The sequence below is a fragment of the Thamnophis elegans genome, chromosome 2 (genome assembly GCF_009769535.1).
Source record: "Thamnophis elegans isolate rThaEle1 chromosome 2, rThaEle1.pri, whole genome shotgun sequence".
In the NCBI taxonomy this organism is placed as follows: domain Eukaryota; kingdom Metazoa; phylum Chordata; class Lepidosauria; order Squamata; family Colubridae; genus Thamnophis; species Thamnophis elegans.
In genome coordinates this window covers 130366612-130389619 of record NC_045542.1, presented here as the reverse complement: position 1 = coordinate 130389619, position 23008 = coordinate 130366612, and the positions used below count along the sequence as shown (strand labels likewise).

The 23008-nt window shown below is 39.2% G+C and overlaps 1 protein-coding gene across 1 annotated transcript in view; it reads right to left on the bottom strand.

Annotated features, from left to right (window-relative positions):
- Positions 1 to 10409: 10409 nt before the first annotated feature.
- The window catches only part of PDZRN3 (PDZ domain containing ring finger 3), a 219060-nt gene continuing 206461 nt past the window's right edge, over positions 10410 to 23008 (bottom strand). Inside the window, exons 6-10 of the mRNA XM_032212346.1 lie at positions 20762 to 20860; positions 18128 to 18190; positions 15667 to 15771; positions 13809 to 13925; positions 10410 to 13160 (exon numbers count right to left, since the gene is read on the bottom strand). Coding sequence (XP_032068237.1) covers positions 11616 to 13160; positions 13809 to 13925; positions 15667 to 15771; positions 18128 to 18190; positions 20762 to 20860 — 1929 coding nt within the window. The 3' untranslated portion in view covers positions 10410 to 11615. The remainder of the gene's footprint in view (positions 13161 to 13808; positions 13926 to 15666; positions 15772 to 18127; positions 18191 to 20761; positions 20861 to 23008) is intronic.

Below are 23008 nucleotides of genomic sequence, written 5' to 3'. Positions count from 1 at the left end.
GGACCGATGAAAGGCCGAATTGACCTTTGGGACAAAGGTGGGATCAATCCGAAGGACCACACGGTCTAGGTGAAAGGTACACAGGTCGGAACGGATGGAAAGAACTGCCAATTCTGAGATGTATGATAGCCATCAGGAAAGTTGTCTTAAATGTGAGTTGATGCAGGGAAGCCGACCTGAGAGGCTCAAATGATGGTCCAGTGAGGAAGTCAAGGACCCTGGTGAGATCCCACGAAGGGAAGCGGTGGATGACAGGAGGGCAGAGGTTAAACATGCCCTTAATGAAGCATCGTACATGAGGGTGCAAGGAGAGAGGCTCATTTTGGTGAAGAGAGAGAACTGAGGACAGAGCCAAAACCTGCCTCCACAAGGTGTTAGGCGTGGGCTTCGGGGGGTGGAGCCTGCCGCCGTCGGGAGCTCAACGGGGCTCCTCTCAGGGTTCTGGTCTGTATATCTTATAAGATCTATAGATATCTCCCCTTTCTGGCAGAAAGGGGCAGGGAGAAGGTCAGTCGTTAGGATCTCTTTGTAATTCATAGCTTTTTTTTTTGCTGTGAATGGAGAAGAGGTTCAACATTAGCTGAGCTTTTACTCCAGCCAGTTCTCCGCAGCTGCCTTTTTTGCAGCCCTAGGCAGATTGCCCCCCCCCCCAGGACAAAGCTAAGCTATTTAAAAATTAATCCGGGCGGGGACCATTCCTGAGGAATTTCTTCTATTACTATCTAAAATACCAGCTTCAACTTTGCAAAAGGCTCCCTTTTCTAGCTGCGTCACAAGATGGCGATCTTATAGCTTTTGTGTTTGATGGGACGTACTTAGTCAGCCCTACTCTCCTGAAGGCTTCTCCGTATTAACTGTTAAAAGATTAACTGAGGGGAGCAGAGACTTTGATTCTTGGCTAGCCTGATTGCTTGTCTTTTATTTTTATTCTGGAATGGCTCCCAAATCTAAGCAGAAGCGCTTCCTTAATAACATATCTCAAAAAACTGCTATGAAGCCGCTACCCTTGCCTCCTACGTCCTCCACTGGAGATTTGTTAACACAAGAATTTCTTCTCAAAACGCTTAATAATTTCAGACAGGAAATTAATCAACTGATATCGGATTTATATGATCAATTTGATGCTAAAATTGCTCAAGCAAAGGAGGATATGATCGGAGTAATGACAGTCATGACAGATTATATTGCTGAAACGGAGGATAAATTGGAACTTTTGGAAGAAACTAACTTTAATTTGACATCCAAAATTCAAACGTTACAACAGGAAATTGAAAATGCTCAAAAACAACTTGTCATGATAAATTATAATAAGACTGCCTTCGCAATAAGAGTTAGAGGACTGCGTGAAAACGAACAGGAGAATTTGAAACAGATCTTCTTTGAGGCTCTTAGCCGCTCGGTGGGAAGTCCGGGACTTAACTTTGATTGGCAGATTCAAAAAATTTACCGCCAGAATTCGTGGGTAGCAAAACAGCGACAGCTTCCGAGGGACATAATTATATACTTTACCACAAGGGAATCCAGAAATGTGATAATACAGAAGCTTTACAACAAGAGGTTGAGAATTGATGGACAGGACTTGATTGTTTTTAAAGAGATACCATCTCAAATATTAAGAGCAAGGAGAGATTACATTTTCTTAACTGAAGAACTCAGAAATTCTCAGATTCCATACAAATGGGAAGTCCCAGCTGGCATTACAGTTACATTTGGCAATCAAAAACACCGCATTAATTCTGTCTGTGAAGCCCGAGAATTTTATTACAAGACCCTGAAGGCGGGACTTCCTGATTCATCCGGACCTGGAGAGAGACAAGGAGAAGGAGAAGACAAGCAGCGAGACACGTGGCTACAAGGCGGAGGGTGTTGCTTTCCTCTTCCGGAAGGGCAGAAGAGTAAAGAATAAAGACTTAGCGATGTTCTTAAAACTTTATGATTTCTGCCTGGGATAAAATGGAAAAGTTGTATATCGATGATGAGACATGGAGACTGAAAGAAGCGTTGCTGATTGTGGACACATATTGTATATAAGATTTGTTTGAACTCTAACTCAAATTGCGCATGAATTATTTTCCTAGGCGAGGAGAGCGGAGATCGAGATCTTTCTGGCACGGAAGTGAGCTGCTATGACCGACAGGATCTTGGTGAATACCCTTGGGGCTGATGATAGCCCGAAGGGAAGGCGCAATACTGGAAGTGACGGCCCATATAGACGAACCGGAGAAATCATCTGTGTTGCTTGTGAATGGGTACATGGAGATAAGCCTCCGTGAGATCCACTGAGGTTAGGAGATTGTGTTTGTGCACACTCTCTAGAATTGACAAGAGAGAGTGCATTTTGAACTTCCTGTACCTGATGAACCGATTCAAGAATTTGAGATCGAGGATCGCTCTCCAGCCCCGCAAAGACTTTGGCATGATAAAGTAGAACTGCCGTCCCACCTGGCCTGGAGGCACAGATTGAATGGCCCATATGAGGAGCAGGTGATATAAGGCCTGCTCCACTAGGAGCCTCTTTTGAGGCTCCCTGGAAATGGGGCAAGGGACAAAGTGGTTTGGAGGGCTGGCGTGCAAATCCAAGAGAAGGCCGAATCTGATTGTGGCCCTGACCAACGCGTCGTTGGTGATGTCGTCCCAACAATCTGCAAAGGTCAACAGCCGACCCCCTATGGGGAGATCCTTCCGGCAGTCACTTCTCCCTCTTGAAGGATCGGTTGATATTGTGAATAAACTTCTTACAAAATAGAAATAGAAAATTAACAAGTTACTTGTATAAGTAATTATAGTACTTATTTTTTATTAAGATGGTGAGATAGATTACACTGGGGTCCCCAACCCTGGGCCATGGCCAGAGGTGGTATTCAGCAGGTTCTGGCCAGTTCTGGAGAACTGGTAGAGGAAATTGTGAGTAGTTCAGAGAACCGGGAAATACCACCTCTGACTGGCCTTGCCCCTCATATATTCTCTGCCTCCTGAGTCCCAACTGATCAGGAGGAAATGGAGATTTTGCAGTATCCTTCCCCTGCCACGCCCATCAAGCCACACCATGCCCATCAGGCCATGGTTCACTATCAGGCTGCAGCCTGTTCAGAATCAGGCTAGGCAAGTGGTGGGTGAGCGCATGTGTTGAAGGCATCTTGATTGCATATTCAGTTGTCGCCATTTAAAAGCCATTGTTTGTCCTCTGTGGGCATGAAGGATCTTTTCTCTCTTTATACTCAATGTACAATTATAGTCCTTGTTCAGCAATATCAATTGGGACTGTCAAGTTAGTCATTAGCAAAGTGGTCTCTAAGTGAAACTGTGGCTATGCTTATGATCTTACTTTAGTAGCTTTCCTTTGTTTTCCAGGCCTGTAAAGAGCATAAATATGAGGACGGATGGCAAAGTGATATTTTTTCACCACCACTATTACTTGTGAGTGGCTGCTAAATAAGGGAGTCATTAACCAAATATTGCTGTTTTAGTGCAAACTGAAATAAGAGGGTTTATCATGATGAACACCAACCAAAACAATGAGCACCATCAATTGCCAAAAAGCTCACATAGGGATCCCACTGGGCAGCAGGATGGCCAGTTCACCCTTCAGATTCCCAACTTCTTTGTCCCTATGGATCAATTTAATATATAGGCTTCCTCAAGAGCAAAGTCCCTGGTGACAAATAAGGCATCTTTCATTATCAATTGCAATTCCCTTAGGCTGGTTCTGCTATTGAGACTAATGGCCTCAGTGATAAGTAAATAAATAATGAATGAATGAAGATATTTTAGTTAATGCAAATTACCATTTGCCCCATGTATGCTTTCATTCATTTATTTACATTTAGATCACATCTGGTTCTAAACGACTTAAAATCTCTACATTTTGCAATGGTTATAAAGAGAACTACTGCTTCTGAGCCACCCAAAGTTTTGAAAAGTGACCATTCTTGTCATTTTTTTGCTGCAGGATATTGATCAATGGTAATAGGTGCCACTGCTCTTCGTGAAGGCAGCTTTTATAGCTTTTACTTTCTGAGCAAGGCCATAAATACATACATTTCATTATGCTTTTGCCATTATTTGCTCATCATTCACCTGAAATTATCATAGGTCTATGGCAGATTCCATTAGGTTTTTCAGCTTATAGTTCACATGATTACAAAGCATACCGTAACACGGTCGTAAACTCTCCTGGACTGAGATGCAGCTATTAGTCAGTATTGGTCATTTTCTTTCCATTGACATAATGGCAAAACTCATCTTGGTGATTGTGGGAATGGATAATCTTCTCATCAGTTAGAATGCCTTTTCTACGGTGCGGGTTAAAATAACATTTTGCTTTGCATGTGGAAGAAAAGCTGTTTTCCTGATAGAAACGTCTGACGGATGTTTCATCTGCTCTTTCAAACGAACAAAATAATTGAGATTAAATAGCTACAAATATTTTAAGCTGATCTTTGGACTGACAGTCTTCTATGCGGTAGCATTTGTACAGGAGGCCAGAGAAGGAAATGATCCCCGAGTCTAGGCACAAAACTGTAAGGGAAAAAAAATCGATAGAAAAATCACACACACTCAAATTTAGTAAGGATAATTGATGAAAATTGTGTTTTCTAATATTTTGCCCAAAGTACTTTTTTCCATCAACTGGAGAGGGCTATTAGAAAGTGTGCAGCAGTTTCCCATATACAGCAGGTTATAAATAAGCAATCAAACTGGCAACTAATATCCTGAAGCTAGGTGATATACTAAATAATGTCATCACATTTTTACTGCCATTTCTGAGTGATCAGTTCTAGCTGTCAATAGTGCCTCAGTAAATGTCAAGCTTTACTTTTCATTATGTTTAAGAATCAGATGCAACAGAGATTCTTATTTTTATTATTTTCATTCCTTACCTTTGTTCCCTTTGATACAGATTTATATGGTATCAAATAGATTTCTGCATAGCTGAGACCCTAGATTGCAAATGTTGGTATCTAGGCAAATGTTGTTATAAATTTTTGCAGACCTAGCTGTAATATTTTTATTTCCCTCCTCCACCCAATCTGGTGCTCTTCCAACTGTGGAGTTGGATCTTGTTTCTGAACGGTGGGGAAAATAATGGGACACCCTTTTGCTGTTAGAACCTCAGCTCTGTAAATAAACAGACATGCTTTGCGCCAATCTGTGGAGTGAATTATTTTTCATTTTGGAGCAATTTGCGTGAAATCTCACTCTGTCCTCCCATCATCTTGAAAAAGAAAAATATCATAAATATGCAGCACTCTTGTTATCAGGGAGATGGGGATGAAATTTGAAAGAAATAAAACAGTTTGAATTGAGCATTTTGTGCATGAAGGGGGGGGGAGGAAGGGATGAAAACAAAGAGGCATAGAAAGTTAAGGTTGGATAAATGAAGCAAAGGAGACTTTTAAAATAATCTGTTGATCGGGAAGAATATCATTATGCACAGAATCCCTCAAAAAGAAGGCTTGAATGACAATAAGGAATACTGTGACAGAAAAATGTGTATTTTTATGTTTTTTCCTATCTTTTTTCCCATTTACTGTAGGACAGGCAGAGCCTGTGGGTGGAGTCAAGAGAGGAATTAGCCCAGAATCTTAAGTTCCCATAAGAAGTCTAAGTCAAATCCTCCTTGGATTCTGTTAATTCTTATGTAGCCTCAATTTAGTGCTGACCATTTGTTGATTAGAAGCCAACTAAAAATATCAGCAGAATTTTATTGTAACATTAAACAGAATCTTGCATGACTGAAAATAAAATTGGGGAAGATCCCTTCTGACACATTTCCTATGCCTTTCCTCCATTTGCAGACTGAGCTGCCTCTTATTACACCATTACCTAGGTCAGTGATGGCTAACCTTTTTGTTATCTCATGGCAAAAGAACCCAAACCCATAATGCAGTGGGTGCCCCCCGCCCCCTGTGCATGAACACACTGCTTCCTGTGTTTTCCCCACACCTCCATGCATGTGTGACACCCGCCCCAGCGCATGCACATGCAACCCCCTGCATATGCCTTCCTGCATGCTCCCCCCCCATGAACAAATGATTTAAGTATTTACTAATCTTGTGGACTACATTGATTTTAGACTTTCCACATGCAATGAAAAATAGCTTCTTATTTCTTGAGTTTGGGGGAAAAAAAACCATAACCAAAGATAGGATAATGTTTTCAGTTGTAACTTCATTTTTTGGTAATCAGTTAATGTCAATATTTGAACTTTATATGAGGACATAGTCTTGTAGAGCCCACTAATTTCAATATGGAACCAATCATTGTGAAGCTTTTAATGTGATCTTCTCTAGAATGTGGTTTTTTTAAACAATTATTGTTGGATTTGCTTTTTTGAGAGGCTTTTGTTCAGGTCCCCACTTATTAACAAAAGCATACTATGCTGAAGGATGACTTATCCAAAATCTCAAAGCCAGTGATCCTGTTGAAGACAATAGAATTCATCCCTAGTCACCAGTCTTGCTGTGACACCTGGGAGGGCCACTTTCCCATCTGATTGAGCACATATTGGAAGGGAAGGTCACAGAGAGTTCATTTTGACAGAAGTGCTCTTCCCTTATTCTTAATGGGGCTCCCTGTTGCAAGAGTCCACCGTGGCAAAAAAGCATAGAGGACGATTTGTCAAAAGAGTTGTTTTAAAAGTCCTTTAACTGATTAGTCATCTAAAACTATTGAGACAATGGCTGTCAAGAGAAGAAATTTGTCTCAGTGTGATGCTGATACTAGAAACAGTCCTGTTTATTCTAAGAATTAATGAAGCTTCTTAGCTTTCTTAACATTCAAGATATACTGCTGTATTTTGTTGCTAACATAGATTCTCAATATAAAATAGATTGAAGGTGTGTCTTGTTTCTTAAGACAATCCATAATTAAGATGGGATGGGAAGAATGCGGTTAGTTTTAGTAATCAGTGGCTGAGTAAAACACTATTTACTTGGAAGCCAGAGTATTTTCAGAATACAGACTAATAGAGCTGGAAGAGAACTTGGAGGTTTTCCAGTCCAACCTCCTGCCCAAGCAGGAGACCTATACCATCCAGGACAAATAGTTGTTTAATTTCTTTTTAAAAATCTCTAGTAATGGAGCATCCACAACTTCTGAAGGCAAACATTCCACTGATTAATTGTTCTTATTGTCAGGAAAGTTCTCCTTAATTCTAGGTTGGATCTCTCTTTGGTAAGTCGACATCCATTACTTCTTGCCTTGCCCTCCAGAGCTTTGGAAAATAGATGGTCCCCTTCTTTATGATGGCTGCTCAAATATTTCTCAATTTGAGGTTATAGTGGCAATAATTACTATATTCAACAATTTGATGGAAGCTCCTGGTGTAAAACGGTTAAACAGGCGATGAGTTCCTAGTGTTGTATCCAGTGAGTGCCAAAGGAAGGTGAGTTTAGAACAATTTCCATTCTGCCCAGCAGTATCTGCATAGACTGAAATGTTGCTGTGGTAGCATTGCATAATCTTATATGCCATTTCAAGGCGACTTACTGGTGGATGCTCATTTCTAGAAATGCACACCTCCTCTTCATGCTTTTTCCATGAGTTTAAAAAATAGTTAGTAAAAGTGGGATATTAAAATGTTAAACAGTGATTCACCCCACCTTTTCTTTATTTTTGTAGGACAAACAGCTCCAAGTAAAGATCTTGATTACGAAGTGACTATGTGACTTTTATACCTCCAAAAATGATTCTGTAAACTATTTTCTTGAATGAAAAAAGGGATTGCTCTCATATCATCATCACCATCACCATGATGACTATCCTTACAATTACTTTCTGCTCTGCTTCCCACAAAGGGGTACAATGTATGTCGGCAATAAAAACTTGATACTAAAAGACTTCCTTTTACAATAATGAATCTAAACTTTTGTAGATTGGAGCAGTGGATCCATTTTGGCTACACAAAATGGGGTGGAAATAAATTGTCTGCCCCCTTGGGTTTTCAACTCAGAAAGACTAAGTTTTGTTATACAAATCTACAGTATTTTTTTCCTTAGGCGCTTTAAAAATGTATATTTCTTTTCACTTCACAATATAAACTGATATTCAAAACATAGAGGCACAATTTAAAAGTCTCAATCAAGGGCTTTCTCATGAAAATTGAGTTTCTTTTGCTAAGATATATGGGGATTGTGGGTTGCAGAGAAAATATAAGGACAATCTGACTTGATTTTTTTTGTCATTTTAACTGCAAAGAATTTAAATGTACAGTAATCACTTTTGTGGGCCAGGAGGAGAAAGAAGGAAATACATATACTGTTTCTATCTCTGATGGTTACTCTTTTAGTGTGACAATGTCTTTTCTTAATTAGTTTGTTTTCCATAGGGATATGCCCTCCCCCACAAACTCCTTTGAAATCAAAATAAGTAAAGGAGCTTAAACTGCTGATGAGTTCCTTTCGTGTGGCTCCCAGATATTTGAGCAATTTTGCTAACAAAAATCTGATAACCTCTTTCCAAAGGCCACTGAAGATCAGATTAATTTACATATTTTCTGTTTATCATCCTAATTAATTCTCCAGCCAGTAGCCCGTAGGGAGGTTGTGAGTTCTAATATGTGATAGCATGTGTTTTCATTTAAAGAGGGCTAGCAGCACTGATGAAGAAGTTCTGCTTTTGTTTTACCATACAGGAAAGTGAAGGTATGGTAAGGTCAAACTTCATAGTTATAAAAATAACATACTGCAGATCAGATTTTTTAAAAAATTAACTAGTAGTTTCTGTAAGTTTAATGGAACTTACTCCCATGAACACTGCATACTTAGATAGTGCTGCCTAGATAATTTGATAAAGTATTGGGGGCTTCATCATCCCCATAACTATCAATTACCTCCATGACTACTTTAAAGTAAGCCAAGAAAAAATAATCCAAATGTGGGCCTAGAGCAGGGATATCAAACTCCATTTCATTGAGGGCTATATCAGTGTTGTGTTTGATCTGGGGGCCCCAGGTGGGCCAGCTCAATGTCACTCATGTTGGGAGCACCTGTGATGGCCTGAGCACTCTGCCAGCGAAAGCAGGCTCCTGAGCTCTGTTTTGGGTTGTGATGGCTTCCTGCAACTTTCTGCCAGCAAAAAAGGAGCTCAGGAGGACCATTCATGGCCCTCGTGAGCTCCATTTTCAGCTGCAGCATCATCCTGCAATCCTCTGCAGTGAAAATGGAACTCAAGAGGGCCACGGGTTACCCTCCCGAGCTCCATTTTTGCTGGCAGAAGGACCATTTGCTGTTTCATTTGCTGACCCCCGTGGGTCAGGTCTAAGCACCCTGCGGGCCAGCTCCAGCTCCTGGGCCTTGAGTTTGACATCTAGAGTCTAGAGTCCTAGAGTCACTGGGAGTTCGGCAATATATAAATTTAATGAATGAAACAATGAGATGAACATAAGATTAAATTTACCTTGTTGCTTGCAAGTTTGGAAGTGACTTTTTTGAAAAATGTTTAAGGGACAGAATAAGGTGTCAATGTGGGAAGTTATTATTCAGAAAAAAATACTGGGGTATTTCTTTTGTTTATGTTTTCATTTGGTTAATCTGACACATAGAATCAGCTGCGATTCTAATCCCACACCCTGTTTCAGGCAAGAGACTTATACCATTCCAGTCTATTTTTGAAAACCTCCAGTGATGGAACACCTAAAACCCCCAGGAGGCAAGCTATTCCATTGATTAATTGTTCTCACAGTCATAAAATTTCTTCTTGCTTCTAGGTTGGATCTCTCTTGAACAAAGTTCCACCCATTACTTTATCATGCAATGTAGCCTCCAGATCCTTTATGATCTTTCTTGTTCTTCTCTATACATTTTCAAGGATCAATATGAAGTATAGACCTTTAAAGGCAAAGAGTGCCAAAAGCAGCAACAAACTAGGCTCAAAAATACAAGCAAGAGAAAATTGAAAGAAAAACAATCATTTTGAGAACATGATCAACAAAAGAATCTTATTTTCAGAGAAAGAAGCTTCTGAGAAACTGCAAGGTAGATTGTGACACAGATCAAGTAGAGATTCAACCTAGAAATAAGGAGGAATTCTCTGACAGCAAGAACAATCAACCAATAGAACAGCTTGTCTTCATAAGTTGTGAGAGCTTCATCACTGGAGACTTTCAAGAAGAGACTGGATTGCCATCTGTCAAAAATGGTGTAAAGTTTCCAGCTTGGGCGGGGGTGAGGGTTTGGACTAGGTGACCAAGGTCCCTTTCAACTCTGTTAATCTACCAATTATTTCTAAACTCAATATTTATTCCCAAGTAGGTATATGATTGCGCACTGTTTTTACAATCCTAAGAATAAACATTCAACGATTACAGCTAGAGAAATCTCAATATTTCTGTATAAAACAGTGCAAGGCTCTGCAGTGTCAGTACTGGGAACAATGGATTAAAAGAGACGAAATAAAGCCTACTACAATTGAGTTGAAATATAAAACAATAATTTATTTTAACTTCATTTTACTTGTTAATAACTAGTCATGTTTCCCATGAAAACTGCTCTCAATTTCAATACATTCCAATCTACAAAGCTGACAGCTACTACAATTGGCATTTCAAATTACACAATTGGTTTTGTAACACCATTAGACACACATGCACATTCGTTCAACAGGCCACAGCCTTGGCAAACTTCAAAACCTTTCAGAGCTGCAGCGTGTAGTAGTTGCCTTCTGCTCTTTCAAGTAATACCTACTTTCTTTCTTCAGAAACCAGAGAGAGAGAAGCTGAAAGAGTGCAGCTGTTAGCTAGAGTCCTAAAGAGTCATATGCATAATATTTTCAGTGCCTAGGTATTGCCTGTCCCTATACACTTTTATAGAAAGCTTCCTCCATAGTCTCTGTAATTTAATCCAATGACCTATATCTGGTTACTTTGTTGAAACAGGACTGTAGTTACCCAAGTATTTATAGTAAGCACAGTGAGATTTTAATACTACCAGCCCAGCCAGCGCAATTCAAGTTATTCCAATTAGGCTTCAAATCTAGGGAGCTACATCAGGATTTATCCTATCTGCCAGCTGTTTTTAGTTTACCTATCATAGGTACCATGATGGACAGGCAAGCCAGCACAACTCCAAAGACACAGCCGGTGTGATATGTTACTGCGAAACGATTCTATGAAGGGTTTGCTAGTTCAGCTAAAAATATTGATTAAAACAGCAACCTCTGCAGAAAAGGGACCTACTAGCAAAGATATATTGCAAAATACTGCCTTGTTAAAAATACATATTTGAGGTTGTCATTGCGTTTCTGCATGTGTAACCATTTTAAAATAGGAATATATGAATAAAAAGATATTACCTGTGTTAAGTATGATTAATAAGTTTTCCTGTTATTTTAAAACACTTTATGCAAAAGGATAACAAGTTACAAAAAAAGGTACTATTGGTATTCCAAATAAGCTCAGCCTCTTCAGTATTGCCTTCAAAGATTTGGGATGGATGATGTCTCTCTGCTCTTTGAAAATGCTTGAGAAACCCAAATTCTCCATTTGGATGGTAGATCCGATGAATGTGTCTTATATACAAACAAGGAAACAAAAACAAGGGTTGCCACATTGAACGAGGCAAGAATCTCTACCCCAACGGAAGGGTTTTACGTATTTTAGCTTTGGCACAGAAAAATTATACGGTAGTCACTGAGAGGAAGGAGTTGTAAACTTTTGTCCCATCCGGTGATTTTGTGCCATGGGTTAGGAGTTCTTGAATTGTCATCCAATTGTCAAATATCTTTTTGTTTCTTTTCTTCATCATTTTTTTGTGGCTCAGTTCTATGATATTCATTTCCTTCTTGTCCTCAGTCCCTTGTTGTTCCTTTAAGCATTCCAACCGACTTTGCATCATAAATTCCCGCCGCTTTCTCTGCTCCTTGGCCTTCACAATATGCTGCTTCCGTTCCTCCTTGCTCCAGTAACGGCCCATCTTCATTTCGCTGATGGCATCATCATCTGTTGTCATGCCGCTGCGCTCCTCTCTGATCTTTATAGCACGCTCTCGTAGCAGCCGGTCCCTGACTGGCCTCTTGGTAATGTAGCGAGTACCGTCACTTCTGACCTTGACTTTCCATTCCATCCTGGGTTCACTCTGGTTTGAAGAGTTCCAGTCTTTACACATGCTCACCAAACTCATCTGGCTCTGCGCATATTCCACTGCGGATTTCTGTTGGATCAGCTGCATGTAGCTCTGGTAGTGCTGGGCATGGGCTGGAATATGGGCATGCTTGTACGGAGAATGTTGATATGAAGACAAAGAGGAGCCACCGGCTTTGGGAGTTGGAACTGAGCTTTTGCTTTCTTCGTTAATTTTCCTTTCCTTGATTTCTGATGGCTGGCTAAGGTCAGCCTCTTTGGGAGGAGGCGATTGAGCCAGGCTGGATTCCTGATCTTCTGAACTAGGTAACAACAATTTCAGAGGGCCTTCTGCCCCCTCCCTGCCTTGCAAAGTGAGAGGGTCTGCTGTCCTACATAGAGAGTTGTTGGGGGAGATGTCCAACGTGAGTGGTGTGCTTCGGCAACTTTCACCAGTGTTGTATGCACTGGAGCTGTCCTTATCTGATTTTTCTGGGAGCTCAGTAATATCCGAGAGCTCGTGTCGGCGGACATCAATGCTGGTATTGTAGTTGCGGAAGCCACTGTTATGCAGCATCCATGGCTCTCGAAACTGTTCCTTCAATTGCTGCATCTTGTGGGCTCGGACAATATTAAGACACTCCAGCTCAATATTACGCAGCTCCTCATTCAGCATCTCCAGCTCCCTATCCACACTCTCATGGTCACTTTTACTCATATCCAGAGTACTGTTGTGGCAGTACAGGCTGTATGGGTTTGTGGATTTGACCTGGCATTTCAGCTCCAGCAGTTCACGAAACCTCTCGCACTCATCCACTGAGATGCCAAGGAAGTCTGCATCTGTGCAATCAGCTGAAATAAATGACTCATTGCTGAACTGCATGTCACCACTGCCCAGCGTGTCCTGGCTATAAGCAAGTTTCTTCTGGCTTCCCAAAGTGTTTGAGGAAGTAACGTGATCATCGGCATTATTTTCTTGTTCGGAGCTCTCATCATTCCGAGTGCTGTCATCTGTACGCCCTACGCCACTGTCTTTTTCGTGTTGGTTGGATAAAATGGTTGCAGTATCTGTGGTACCACCATCCTCTTCATTTTTCTTTTTCTAAAAAGAAAATTAAGAACAGGGAAGTTTATTTTTAAATAACTAATACGCAAACTATGGGTTTCTTTTTTATTTTAGCATTAATCATTATGTATGGAATGGGCCACTGCTTATTAAGATCTTCTGGTATGGAAAATTGATTTGGTCTACCTTCTAATAGTGGAATGGCAACTACAAAAAGACAATTCTTGGGCAGTGAAAAATTAAATTAAATTTTAGTATAAGACATAACAGAACTTGCTCATTTTACAAATGCAATCTCAAACTCAGTGCCAAGGTCTAGCTTGTATCATAGACTTTATCTTTATCACAGTATTTCTGGTCTTTGCTTAGATATTTTTTAGACAATGAAAATGGTAGCTACAAGCCAGTGTTTTCTATAGAAATGTATTCACCTAATCTGAAGGGAATTTAAAATGTTGAGTTGATGGAGAAGACCATAAGAACTAGTGGTAGTTGGATGAGCAGTCCTCACAGCTTACTTTTGGTACCCAGCTGTTTTGTGACAGGTTACATGGACCATATAATACATGCTGTACACCTGCAGCCTGAAGTTTGAGTAAGTTCCCACAATTTAGTCTCCATATTTTCTCTCCATATTTTCAATCTCTTCATCAGCCATTTGGCCTAACAAATGCTTTTTTTTACCTGCTGTAGCATATTGGCAGTAAACTGCATTGCTTGGTGGTGCTGTTCCTCCAACATGTCCATGTGTAAGTCATCCAGAAAATCATTTCTGTCATCATCCATCCATCCCTCGTCTAGCTGTAAAGAAAATAAACCGAACAGGGTTATTAGGCACATAATTTTTAAAATAGTATACATTTTAAAAAAGTAAAAGTTTCCCCAATCATATCTAACTGTAGAGGGCAGTGCTCATCTACATTACCTAGCTGTACTACGTTAACATTTAGCAATGGCCCTTTGGGAAACTTTACGCATTATTATCTTGCCACAGAAGTCCTGCTAAGTTTCTCCCATGCTGTGAATCCCAAGTGCAGAATGTAAGCTATGTACTGCTGTCATCCCGGTTTAGAACAGTAAATAATTCTTCACTAAGTCCCCCTCTCAAATTTCAGAATCCCATTAATTCCTAGAAATAAATTTATTACTGGTACAAAAAAAAAATACATTCAGATGGTTTCTGACATGGACATGTGCAGTAATAATATAGTGTTACTACCAACTGGGGCTAAGATGGGACTGCATGAGTTCAGTGAATATGCTTTTGCAAACTATGTTCAGTAAGTTTTTGGAGGTGGTAGAAGAAGCTTCTGGCCATGTACAAAATCATACCTTTCAAAATCATATGCTATACTGCCTCACCCCAATGATATCAGGCCACCCTATTTGGTCCCCCCGAAGGGGCATGCTACAGGGCCCTGTTGGTCAAAGAGTTTTGACTGGTGGGGTCCAGAAAAAGAGCCTTTTCTACCATGGCCCTTGCTCTTGGAACATCTTGCTGCCTGAGATAAGATCTGCCTCACCTTTTCAGCCTTCTGGCAGGGCATTAAAACTTGGGTGTGCCAGTTAGCTTGGGATCCTTATAGGGGCACTTATGTTGGAGGTACCTGGCAGACTAACAGAGAAGATGTCACTGCTGTATCAAATCTTGCCTTTTGCTTCATATTTCTGTACCTAATGTTTTAAAAGTTTTTAAAATTTTACGTTTATGGTTTTAATTGTAAGTCACCCAGAGTTATTTTGCAGTGAGATGGCTGGCATATAAATTTAATAAGTAATTAATAAATAAACATCATTATCATGTCTTGATGAGATCAACAACTGCCTATCGATCCCACTGAGACAAAAAGAGCTACAGCAGATGTAAAATATTAACTCTATTGTCACATAATTTTGCTTCTCCTTGTCTACTTATTGTATAAATAATAATAATTCTTCATGCCTTCACATTTTTTGCATTAACTCTTTAGTCTTTCAATTCCTAGCCCCAGGATCTTTAAAAATCATTTCACTTTATATGTCTTTAACTATGTGCTGCCATTCCTGCAAATCATTTCTTTGTCGTACTAGTTTCTATCTTGGCTATCCTATCAGATGGGTAATACTCGAATGTATCATATATATTGTTTGACTGATTAATTTATTAATTGAGGATTTCAACTTGGTGTTGGCTCTTAGTGTCCACAAGATATACCTTTTCCAGTCTGACTGTCCCTTGGAATATCACCATCCAGCTTTTCCAAGGATCCACACAAACATCTAGCTGTACAGTAATTGGCTTAATATATCGATACATTCAACAATAATTTTTTAATATCTTGATCAACAATATATTCATATATTGTTATGTTTGTTTTTAAATTTTGTCTGTATCCCCCTTCCCCGGTTCGAGTTGTGAGCCGCCCTGAGTCCCCCTTCGGGGGAAAAGGGCAGCATACAAATACAATAAACTGAAACTGAACTGAACTTTCATCATCAGAAGACTTTTTTTTCTGTAAAACATGGGTAACATCACATCAGTAACTGAAATATTAGAGGATACCTGGAGAATTTCTGGTCTTGCTATGAGTAAGGAGACATTCTTGCTTTCTTCACTGGTCAAAAGAGCTACAGCTTCTTCTCGATTCTGTATCTCAATTCCATTAATCTGATGAGAGAAAATAATAAAAAAAAACCTACTGTCACCTTCTCCAATCACTTAGAAAGTGCAGCAAAGCATGTTTCTAGAAAAACCTACCGCTATATGGATATTTTTGACAGATATATTACTCTGATTGTAGACATTTATAAAGCCTAAGGCCTTTAATTTATCAGAACAACCTGCATCTTCATGAAATAAATGGAACTATCTGAGTTCAATTCTGCATTTCCCCCAAACCACTGATTAAGTATTGCTTTTCATCTTCTTTCTGAATCTCTAAAATGGAAAGAATTTACCTCGCATCCACTTCCTATATTCTTCCTTGGTTTTCCAAAAGAATCAAGCAGCTACACTGTTTAATGCTTTTTTGTGGGGGGGGAGGGATACCCCCCCAGTTTTTATTTTAGGAGCATCTTAACATGAAACGAGCTAATTTTCCATGTCAAGAAAAAAATCTAGTTTTAAAACTTTGTGCTGGAAAGATAAATACATCTTGCCACATAAACTTTATTGCATCAAAAAGTAATGTGACATTTGGGATTCACGGGACTGTTGTGAGGCTGAATAAAATAAGGATTATAAATCTCCATGCCTGCTAAAAGTGCTATATGATGGCAAATTCAATAACATTAGACCAGTGTTAAGAGACTGTTGGATTATCCCCTGAGGTAGTTTTTCACCAACATAATGCTGTCAAGTAACACTTTGCCTTTCATGGTTGATCTATGAGAGTAAATACAACTGCATTTGGCCTAAAACGGTTCACATCTGCCCTTTCACCAGGAGACTGTTTTGGTGGGATTTCTCCAGGGGCAACTTTCGAAATATGATTGGTGAAATCTAGACTGGGGAAGCTGAAAAAAAAATCTCAGAAGGCAGCAACGGCAAACCACTTCTGCCAAGAAAATTTCATGCACAGGCCAATGAAGTTGCCAGAAGTGCTGTTCATCTCAAATGACTTTAGTGGTGTACAAAATCAGAATGTAAAGGACTGTATAATCCAGTGGTGGGTTTCAAAAATTGTTCGAACCTACTCTGTGGGTGTGGCCTCCTTTGTAGGAGTGGCTTACCGCCCATGTGACCGGATGGGAGTGGCTTGCAGCCCATGTGACCAGATATGAAGATGCCGATGACACTTGTCAGAACCACCTTAAATTACCTCACACACAGCACTGGCATGCATAAGAATATGATGTAAACTTGTTTTTTAAAAGGCATCTTTGGTTTGCGTTAAAACAACTTCAACACACACAATGTTCTGATTGCACCACAAACGCAGTAGTCATCCTTACCTTTCACAGAGGCACTGAGTTTTATAAATATGAGCATGATAGTGTAGAATAATCATATCCAAGGACCAGTGGTGGGTTTCAAAAAATTTTGGAACCTCTTCTGTAGGTGTGGCCTGCTTTCCGGGTCCACTGGTGGAACCTCTTCTAACCGATTCGGTAGATTTGACGAACCGGTTCTACCGAATAGGTGCGAACTGGTAGGAACCCACCTCTGGTATAATCCCTCAAAACTTAGTTCTTCTTCCAGCATGTTTTGGAATCCCAAGAAAATAAAACATCTTCACACTGGTCGCATTCTCTGTAAGATGCTGCTCCATTATCCCATCACCTTATTTTTATCTGTTTTTAAATTGTTTACACTGTTTCTTCATATGTGATTGTTTTGTCAGGCCTGGAAGCCATATTTTGCTTTGGGCCTTCTGGCCTGCCAAATTCAATGCTATGGGAAAATTGGAGGGGGGATTATATGGAGTATGGGAGATATACGTATATTCAAAATAACATTCCTTTCTCAGAGAATCAAGGACATCTTGCCCTGCACCTGGAGGGGTATGAATGGGAAGCATTTCCAGTTGAGACAATGCCTGATTGGGCCATATGATGGACATGTGGGTGCTGGGCAAGGACTTGGACTTTCATTTGGGTGTGGAAAACCTGGAAGCTTTCAGATTTGGGTTTTGCCAGATGTGGCAATATGACATCTCTAATAAAATGGAACTTTGTGGAACTTCAAGCTTCTTTCGTTGGGGGTGTTACTTGAAACCCTGACATGTTTTTTCTGTACGCCATCCAGATCAGAGTCATATCTGTGATATGGCCTCATATATAAATTTGATACATAAATAAATACAAAAGTTAATGTACGGTTTCACCTAATAAAGAAGATGCTTGTATTAGAAAGTCAGTTAGGGTATCACACTGCGTTATGTTGACCTAGTGCCTTTCTCTCAATAGGTTTACTTCTGTGGGCAGTATTGGAGAAAGGAATACTATACATATGGCTTTCAGCTCCTGGAGGAAAGATAAATATAACTATAAGCAATAAATGAACAAATATTTTGAAAGCTCACTTGAATTATACGATCACCCTCTCTGATACGGCCATCCTTTGCAGCAATGCTGTTGGGATCAATCTATAAAAGAACAGAAAGCAGTTATTCAACTGTATTCTCATCCCAATTTTTAACAATTAATAAATATTTATTCCCTTGCCTCAGGGTAATGTAGTTTTAAAACTAGGTTTAATAAATTTTAAGTGCAGCAATTTTTGATTTCCAATATTGTATTGGTTTATAAGTCTACCTTAGTAGGTAGAATTTAATCATGGATGTTATAGACCAGGTGAGACACTCCTATTTAATCACACACTGTATCTTAAGTAGGCATTTGCTTACTTCGGCAAACAGCTAAAGTATAGTCCACATTTTTTTTCACATTTGAGTATTGCAGAAAGACCATATGTTTCATATGAACATCTAAAGAAGGTCGGGAAAGCATTCAAATGCACAAATTTACTATCTTCTTTATAGTTGGGAATCCTGATAGAGCAACATTCACAATTGTGGGACAAGACTCCTGTGGCATTTGTGCGCTGAATTCTTCTCCCAGCAACATCTATCTGCCTGATAAAATCTAGCAGAAGGAATACTATTTCTGTCCTGTTGGACCTTTTCAGTTTTCCCTTTTAGGGAAAACAACAAATGCCCTCCACCCAAGCATTCAAACAATCCCCTCTTTCTTGGCTTTAAGGAATATAAAGGCCAGTTTTCCGTGACCCGTCAAAAGCGCGGACGACAAAAGCGCGATCGACAAAATCGCGCCTTTGACGTCATCACAGCGCGACGAAAAAGATCGAAAAATTCAAATAAAAATTAATAAAAATTAAATTAAAGCAAGCCGATTCACATAAAGGTAAGGGTTAGGTTTAGGGTTAGGGTTAGGGTTAGGTTAAGGGTTAGGGTTAGCTTTAGAGCGTTAGCGTTAGCGTTAGGTTAAGGGTTAGCGTTACGTTTTTCGTTACTTTAACGTTAGGTTTAGGGTTAGGTTTAGGGTTAGGTTAAGGGTTAGGGTTAGGGTTAGGTTTAGGGTTAGGTTTGGGGGGCTTAGGGTAAGGTTTTCGCTTTATTTTTACATTTTTCGAACTTTTTCGTCGCGCTGTGATGACGTCAAAGCGCGCTTTTGTCGAGCGCGATTTTGTCCTACGCGCTTTTGTGGTGGAACCCAGTTTTCATTTGGCAATGAAAATTCTTCTGTTCCATCAACCACTTTGGTTGGTTCATTTTAACTCTTTCTCCTAAGAAGGAATTGATATTTCTCTTCTGAATATGTTTCAAAGTTTTATGTTGTCAAGCTGCATTATTATTAGTAGAAATAGAAAAACACTTGCATAGGCCTTTAAAGTAGAAAAAACACTTGTACAGGCCTTGAGTGTTGTCATAAATAAGCTATTCATATTTAAAACAAATACATACACATGGAGAGGTAGGTAGGTAGGTAGGTAGGTAGGTAGGTAGGTAGGTAGGTAGGTAGGTAGGAAGGGAGGGAGAGATGGGGCTTTCAGACACTTGGAAAATATATTGATTTATTGGCACATTTTTGTTTATTGAACTTATTTGTAAAATAGTTGCATTCAGCGTCAGCAGTGCTTAATGTATCTATTTTTGTTAATACTTCTAACAAAACTAAAGTGTTGTTAGGGAACTCTAACAATAATATTCTAACTAAAACATCCCCTTACAAAGCAACTGAAAATTTCAACCACACTTCATCCATGCTTCCTGGATTTTTGCAGACAGGAAAACCAATATGTAAACATTATGTGCTTCTACATCTAAGTAAATATATTATATGCTTGTATTTCATTAGACTTCAATGCTTAAAATTGCCCAGCCATCCCAATGCTACTATGCAAACATGTTAACTTAGAATGACATTTCATGCATTTCATGAGGTGGGATTTAGAGAAATGTTTATTACTGGATAAGGTCCCACTAGATTCTGGATCTGTTTTTGTGGAACAGACTAACGGGCAACCATTACAAATTAATTGTGGCATTCTGAAGTCAATAGGGCCTAACTTAGTTAATCTCATTATTTTCATATTAACCCATCTCACTTGAAACAAAAAATACTTTTAGTTGTGACAGTTGACACATTTAATTACAAAGTCATCAAGGAATCAAGTAATTCATGAGTGGGTCTCACAGGTGTAGGAATCTGGTGTGTTCAACAGGAACAAATCAATTATTTATTTCCATAATTAAAGTTAATAAAATCAGAAGGAAATGACAGAATATAAGCAGCAATAAAAAAAACACCCATATCCATGCTGGCAATTTTGGAAACAACTTTAGGAAGCCTATAAAGAAAGCATCCCACAATAGAAAACAACTTTGATAAGGCACAACTTGGCTCTTTAATTCCTGACTGAAGAATAACAACAAATAGGTCTTGTAATGAAGAATGGATACTTGAGCCTTCAGTTAGGACTTTTGTGGATTTCCTTCTAAAACTAAATGTGGAACTTTAATTAAAACTCATCTACTAATGGGGAGTATAAATGCTAGTGCACCAGATGATTTTTAAAAATAATATACCAATTCTCCTTCAGGGTTACATGAAGAAATGAAACTGATATAACAAAAGAAAACACTATTGCTGCTACAGTCAAAAGACTCATGCTGTTTAAGGAAATTTCATCTCACCTCACTGATATAAATACCAATATCATCTTCATCATCAGTTCTGTAGCAGACAGTAAGTCCAAATTTGTCCTGGCTGTTCACTCGATGTAGATCCACTTCCTAGAGCAAAAGGACAAAACAAGGTAAAATGTCAGTTTTGTTCTTCAGGCTAAGTAACAACATTTTGCTTATTGTTTCTTTTTCAATGCTTAAAATGACTGCATTAGATTAATTTACTGTCTTAGAAGTGATTATGGACATACAGTCAATACTGAAAGCAATTGTGAACCTTCATCAATATTAAGTCATTTTGAAAATACACTCTTTTATTGATCACCTGGAAGAAAAATGGTCTGTCTCTTATGGTGTGTCAACCAACCCCTGAAAAGCTAAGAGTTCAGCTAAAAGACAAGAGAGTTTCTAAAACTTCTAATTTTAGTGATGCCACTGTGTGTATAGAGAAGATCCGCTGACATAAAAATTGGAACTGGTTTCTCTTCAGAACATGTAAATCTTTTGGCTTTAATAAAGATTTCATGAGCATAATTAAATTATTGAATGAATAATTTATGCTAAATGCATTTTTCCTAGGGATGCATCTTATTAGTATATTTCTTTGATGATGTATGAATTATAACTCTGGCAGATTGTGATCCAAAGACTTTAATCCTCAAATCATCCAGCATCATTTAAATACCCTAGTGAAAGTTTGAGCCATAAACCAAGCCCATTATTAAATAATTTCATAGCAACTCCTAGGAATATGGTATTCTCTGGGTTAACTTTGAAATGCAATAATAACTTGGGCTACTGCTCTGCACAATTTCCTATTTTTGCATAGTTCAGATTCCAAAAAATCACAAAATAACAGCCTGTTGGAAAAAAAAGATAGGATGCTTCACAGAAAAGGTGCTGAACAGATGATGTACAAGATAGATATGTGGTTTTTTTTTCATTTAACAACAAAAAATAGTTGTAGAAAAAATCAGAGTTAAATTTTGAAGATTTATTTCAATGCAAGTTTATGATTTTCCCCTGCGTAGTGTTTGAGAGCATATCTTCACTGGGAATATCGATATGCCATACAGACCAGAGGTGGTATTCAGCAGGTTCTGACCAGTTCTGGAAAACTGGTAGTGGAAATTTTGAGTAGTTCGGAGAACTGGTAAATACCACCTCTGACTGGCCCCGCCCTCATCTATTCTCTGTCTCCCGAGTCCCAGCTGATTGGGAGGAAATGGGGATTTTGCAGTGTCCTTCCCCTGGAATGGGGAGAGAATGGAGATTTTACAGTATCTTTCCCCTGCCACACCCACAAAGCCACATCCACAAAGCCACACCCACCAAACCACGACACAACCACCAAGCCACACCCACTAATTGGTAGTAAGATTTTTTTTGAATCTCACCACTGGTAGACTCTTTGCTGGGTTTTATGATTCGGAAGAGAAAAGAAGCTAGTAGCATTCTGAACCCTTGCCTTTCCTATAGGAATGCTTTGAGAAAATTTTCCTGGATTTTTTCCCCCTCCAGAGCTCCAAACCAGAGCTACTTCATTTTCAACCTCTATTTTACTTTTGCTGGCTTCTTTCCTCATCCAGATTTGTTCTGGTTCTGTTGTGTTTTCTAATATGTAGGCCAACAGAACCTTGACTTCTCTTTTCGAAGTCTATTTTCAGCATTCTGTTCCACTGGAAGAATAAACAAGATAGGGAAAGTTGTAGAACACAATGTCTACAATTCTTTCCAACCCATTTAATAGAAATGACCATAAGAAGCATATCTTTTTTATTCTGTGTAACCAAATAACATGTGGGCATCTGTGTGTGCACTGGGGACCATGAATCATTGCTGATGTATGTTTGAGTAATCATTATCACAGAGTGGGAAGGGACCTTGGAGATCTTCTAGTCCAACCCCCTGTTTAATCAGGAGACCCTATTCCATTCCAGATAAGTCCAGTCTCTTCTTAAAAGCCTCCAGTGATACAGCACCCACAATTTATGGAGGCAAGCTGTTCCACTGATTAATTGTTAACTGTTAGAAAATTTCTCCTTCATTCTAGGTTGCTTCTCTTCTTGATTAGTTTCCATCCATTATTTCTTGTATTGCTTTCTGGTACTTTTGACCCCCATTCTTTCCCCTCAAATATTGCAACACTGCTATCATGTCATCCCTTCTTTAGTAACTAATATATGAGATAGACTCATTACATGCAAAGCAAGATAGTTCAAGCTGTGATTTGTCATAATTGTGATGATTATGGCG